At 37.2% G+C, this 5722-nt stretch overlaps 1 protein-coding gene across 1 annotated transcript in view; it reads right to left on the bottom strand.

The window, feature by feature from the left end:
• The window catches only part of SPINK2 (serine peptidase inhibitor, Kazal type 2), an 8178-nt gene extending 4840 nt beyond the window's left edge, over window positions 1-3338 (bottom strand). Inside the window, exon 1 of the mRNA XM_011362669.2 lies at window positions 3238-3338. Within this exon, the coding sequence (XP_011360971.1) occupies window positions 3238-3338 (101 nt within the window). The remainder of the gene's footprint in view (window positions 1-3237) is intronic.
• Between the last annotated feature and the right edge of the window lie 2384 nt (window positions 3339-5722).

Below are 5722 nucleotides of genomic sequence, written 5' to 3'. Positions count from 1 at the left end.
GAGGCCCTTGGAAAGCTGGGGCTCAGGCCTCTGAGCAGGGGTGCTGCTTGGCTGATGCTGGTGGGTCTGAGGGGATGCAGTGAGGCAGTTCTGAGAATGTATGACAACGCTAGAGACTGGAAGTAGGTGCTACTGTTGGGTGAAGGGGCATTACTGCTACGGTACTGCTGAAAGAAACAGTGAGCATGTAGAAACAAGTCCCTCCTCCGTCCTCCTGCTTTGCAAAGTCCCCCAACACATCCCATTGGCAGAACCTTCAGGAAACCAGCTGGCAAAGTAGAAATGAGTTCTAGTATCACAGAGTCTGGAAGGGTGATTTTAGAGCCGGCATACAATAACCTAATGACTGGCATAGTCGCATACCCCACCCCCCTGACTTTAGCAACCTCGAGAACTGGGACAAGAAGACAACATGCAGTTTTAAACGCCACCTGGCACCATGCACAGCTGAGTTCTGGCTAGTATTCTGTTTGAGGCCAGAGTGTAAATTTGGAATAAGTGTTAGTACTTTTGTGAGGCACATAAGTTATTTAAACAAAGGTCAAAAATACAGAAGGCTTATTTTGCTGAAGACTTTCATCAGGAATTGATATATGGATATAGATATGTGCACAAAAATATTTTCTCAGCTTCGTTGGATTTCTGTGACCATATAACATATATATTTGTTTATAAACATTCTCACCTCTGCTACTTCAGGAACACAAACTGAAGTCTGACACAGACTCAGGGACAATGCTTAGAGTTGTGTTAATAGGAATTTCAGCTTCAAAAAGAAAGCCATTTACCCCTCAAGATGGATTTGTTATAAATGTATGTAGGTAGATGTTGCTGCCTTTGTTATTTTCTTCCAAAGAGTTGATGATTATACTTTAGAAATATTCTATACCATGGTGCTTTTCACATAGTGGTCTCAGCATTTGTCAGCCAAGAATAAGGGTTAACAAACGTTTTCTGTAAAGGGCCAGAGAGTAAACACTTTAGACTTCGCGAGTCATATAATGTCACAATTTGTCAACTCTGCCCTTGTAGTGCCAAAGCAGCCTTGGGTCACAAGTCAATGAATGGGCATGGCTGTGTTCCAGGAAAACTTTACAAAACAGGCCACAGGCCACATTTAAACTATGGGTCATAGTTTACCGACCCCTAGCCAAATATGCCAAACAAAAATGGCCAATGCTGACCACCGGCATGCCCGTTAGAAGGTAACACCAAGAGCAAGCTAGGAGATGTGTTCTGTGGTTAGTCCTTGCTCTTGAAAGCTCCAGGCTTCTGTCCCATTCCTTTTTTCAGGATGGCAAATAAACCTTAACTGACCAACTTGCCCTTAGGTCTCATATTTTTATGGGTTTTCTGTATGTACATGATTAAATTGTTTTTCTCTTGTTAATCTGTCTTATGTCAATTTAATTATTAGGCCAGCCAAAAGAACCTAGAAGGATAGAGGAAGAATTTTTCCTCCTCGATAGAGCCCTCTTTGAAATATAGGTAGGTACTTTGCAGGGTCACAATTTGCAGGTTAACAGGAAAAGAAATTTTTTTAAAAAGATAATTATTTTTTAATTAAACCATCCCTACTATCCAGAACGGTATATGATCCTATAAATGTCACTAATTTCATTCATTCATCCATTCCACAAATGTTTATAAAATGCTATATGTGCACTGTCCTAGGAATTAGATTTAGCAATGAACGTACCTACTAGAAATCCCTGTCCTCAAGAAGCTTACAGTCTAATGATATTACTGTGGTAGTGGGGTTCAAAGAAGCACAGGAAGATACGTTTTGAAAGGCAAGCTTAATTCGATCTTGTCGTCTTTTCCATTCAGCTCTGTGATATAGAAATTTACTTCATCCTCTGAAACTAACAATTGGAATTCTGTATAAAGTCAAGTTTGGAAACCCAATCTATATATTCCTTATTGCCCCTGTCATCAAGTTTAAAATTTTAAGAAAAATTATCAAAACTTGTAAATAAGGCAAAATATTATTATATGTCTTTTCAAGGTCATACTAGATAGAGCATTGTCTAAGAAGCCTACATGGGGAGGGAGGGGGAAGGTCTTCTGATTCTAGGGGATGTCATTTTATTTGGTTTATCATTTAGTATTGATAAGGTCTAGAGTCATAAAATTAGATATTAACTTATAGAAGAAAAGTTGCAAATAACTTTGTTGGATAGAAAAGATAACTCCAAAGCTTACTATTTTATTGCTGTCGATATAAAGCAGTGCTACATTTAATTTTTAGTCTTATTCCAAGATTCTTTTTTCATAGACTATGTATATATTTGCAAGTCTCCTCTATTCTCCTCTAAGCTGGGTTTATATCCTATGGGTTCCCTCACTAGTGAGTTAAGAAGAATAAATAAGAAGCCAGTTTGCCTGGCAGACAGAGAAAAGGTGTTTCTGACTTGGGGAGACCAGCAGGAGCCAAGGCCAGCAGGATTCCTTTAGAGAATTCCAAGAGGTTCAATGTGGCTAACGCAGTGCTTCTCAAACTTTGATAAGCATGTGAATCGCTCGGATTCAGTAAATCTAGAGTGAGGCCCAATATTCTGCATTTCTACAAGCTCCTAGGTGAAGCTGATGCTGCTGATCCATGGACCACACTTTGAGTAACAAGGAGCTAGGTCAGAGCACAAGTGCAGTTGAGAATGTACAGAGATGAAGATGGAAACTGAGAGAACTGAATGTGGAACTAGAACCGGCTATCAATAAAAATAATCATTTTCTTACACTTTACATCAAACAAAAAGATTCCTAAGCCCAAGCAGGGAGGTCACTCATTTTAAATAATATATGCACTCTCACCACATTTTAGTATAATCACAGAAGTGAGACTAGGCCTGATAAGTAATTTCATGAAAACTGTCCTGTCCTGCACTTGTGTTGGTTCTCCCTTAGCTAAGCTGTTTAGTTGAGCGAAATTGTATTTAGTGGTGTCTACTGCCATCTAGTGGAAATAAGTTGACATTATAACTAATGCCTCATTTATATGGTAGTTTTCAAAGTGCTCTCATTTCAGTAATCTATGAAGCAGACATTGTTATTGCAGTTTGTTTTAATTTTCCAGAAAAACTTAATATTATTTATCTAACTATGATCCAGGCACTATACATGATTTTACTTATTATCTATAACAATCTTATACATATGTATTGCCTTGTTGTTATTCCACTTGCAGATGAGGAAGCTAAGGCTTAGAGAATTTAAGAAACATGTTCAAATTCCAACAGCAAATAAGTGGGAGCATCAGGATTTAAACACGGGCACACATCACTAACATGAATAATCTTCTCTTCTTCCACCTCTTCCTTCTTCTTCATCATCTCCATTATTACAAAGCATTGTGGTTATGTGCCAGGCATTTTCCTAAACCTTAATAACTTAATCCTTACCAAAACTCTTATGAGTTAAATATAATTATTATTTCCATTTAATATATGAGGAAATCAAGGTACATACGAGTGAAGGAAGTTATCTAAGCTAGTGAGGAGCATAGCAAAAATTGGAACCCTGGAAATTAAAAAAAAATATTTAATTAAAATAAAATTTACTTCACTGAAATCTATAAAATGAATCTTTTTTCCTCATTTCTTCTTTTGTTTTCTGGATTTATTGAGATATAATTGACATATAACATTGCACAAGTTGAAGGATACAATGTGATTTGATACACATATATTATAACGCAAAATGATTACCACAATGAGGCTAGTTAACATGTCTACCACCTTATATGATTACAGTTTGTGTGTGTGTGTGTGTGTGTGTGTGTGTGTGTGTGTGTGTGTGTGTGTGTAATGAGAACCACTCTCAACAACTTTCAAGTGTATCATACAGTATTGGTAACTATAGTTGGCATGCTGTACATTAGATCCCTAGAACTTGTTCATCTTACAACTGGAAGTTTGCATCCTTTGACCAACATTTCCCCGATTCCCCTGTCCCCTGCCCCACCCTCAGCCTCTGGCAAGCACCATTTTATTCTGTTTCTGAGTTTTACTTTTTTTAGATTCCATGTGTAAATGAGATCATATGTATTTTTCTTTTTCTGTCTGATTTATTTCACTTAGTATAATACCCTCAAGGGAACCCAGGGAGTGTTTTTCCAGATGCCACGCTCTCAATTAGTAGTAAGCAATTTCAAAAATAGAGTTAATTTGGTTCTCTTCACTACAGAATTAATGCACACCTAGAAAAGAGAAAGGAAAAAAATAACTTCAAATTCTGTCTCCCAAATGCAACCACAATTAATATTTGGTGTCTTTACTACTAGCCATAATTCTAAGTTACTTTGTTTTAAATATAGTTGTGATCATACTATAAGAACCATTTTGTGTTCTGTTTCCTTTATTTAACATTATAGGCATTTCCAATATCCCTGAACTCTTCATAATTGTCACTGTTACTGTCAATGGACCCTTATATCACAATTATAAGTTGTGCAATGCCTACTCTGAGTCAGGTACCGGCGTAAGGAATTTCTGTGTATTTATTCATAACATTCACAATTCCATAAAATAGAGACTATTATCAGCTCTGTTTTAGATGAGGAAACTGAGGCACAGCTGGTGAGTGACAAAGCTAGGATTTTAACCCAGGCAGTCTGGTTCCAGAGTCTATGCCGTCATCTAACTATGGAAGCAAGGATTTAAATTGTTCATCTATTGAATCAGTTACTAAGACAGATAAAGAAGCACTGAAACAGTCTTTTAATAACCATTAACTTGTAAGAAAGCTTTTTGCAAAAGATAATAACAATAATAATGGTAATTAATGTGTTGCTTATTAAGGAGGCAAATTTTGCAGATAATTCGATAAAGCCCAGAAAATAGAGGAAAGTGTTAATAGTCACCATTTATCAAGTGGTGATACCTATGTGCTTTTTCATACATTATCTCTAATATTCACTGAAACTATGTGAGATGGTTAATAGTGTTCCCTGCTAATATGTGAGGAAAGGAAACCCAGAGAGGGGCGATTTGCCCAGGATCACAAAGCTAATAAATGTTGATGCTAATTAAACACAAATTGGTTTCACTTTAAACCTTAGGTTCTTGTCTATATGCCATACTCTAGAGCCACATTGTCTAATATGCCAGCCATTAGCCATTTAGCTGTTGAATACTTGCAGTGTGTCTGGTGTGAACTGAGATATGCTATAAGAGCAAAATGTACACCAAATTTCAAAAAGTTACTACAAAAAAAAAAGGAGTATAAAATAACTTCAATAATTTTAAATGAGTTACATGTTGATGTTATAACATTTTTGGATATATAGAGTTAAATAAACCATATGATTCCAATTAATTTCACAGGTTTCCTTACACACTTAAATGCGGTTACTAGAAAAATTTATTTACGCATGTATTTCTATTGGACATTGCTCCTTCAGACCAGCTCTCATGAGCAAGAAAAGAGGCTACCGAAGTAACATCCTTGAATGCATTTGTGTCCTTCCACAATGCCAGGCTTGTTGAGTAGAACCTTCTCAGATAAACCAATCAGGTACCCACATAGGTTAACAAACAACACAGAGAGGGGAGGTACAGTTTTATGTGACAGAGTGACGGGATGAAAGTCCTTAGCATCTCCCAAACGATCTCTGTTGACTAGCAGTATGGATAGCTGCACGTGGGTCCCAAGCCAGTGGCTAGACAGGCAGAATGTCAGTCTTTGGCTCTCAGCATACCCGGCCATGATGCCCTCAGTCAGG

This window comes from Pteropus vampyrus, unplaced genomic scaffold (assembly GCF_000151845.1).
Source record: "Pteropus vampyrus isolate Shadow unplaced genomic scaffold, Pvam_2.0 Scaffold77, whole genome shotgun sequence".
Classification (NCBI taxonomy): Eukaryota; Metazoa; Chordata; class Mammalia; order Chiroptera; family Pteropodidae; genus Pteropus; species Pteropus vampyrus.
This window is presented reverse-complemented; position numbering and strand designations above follow the sequence as displayed.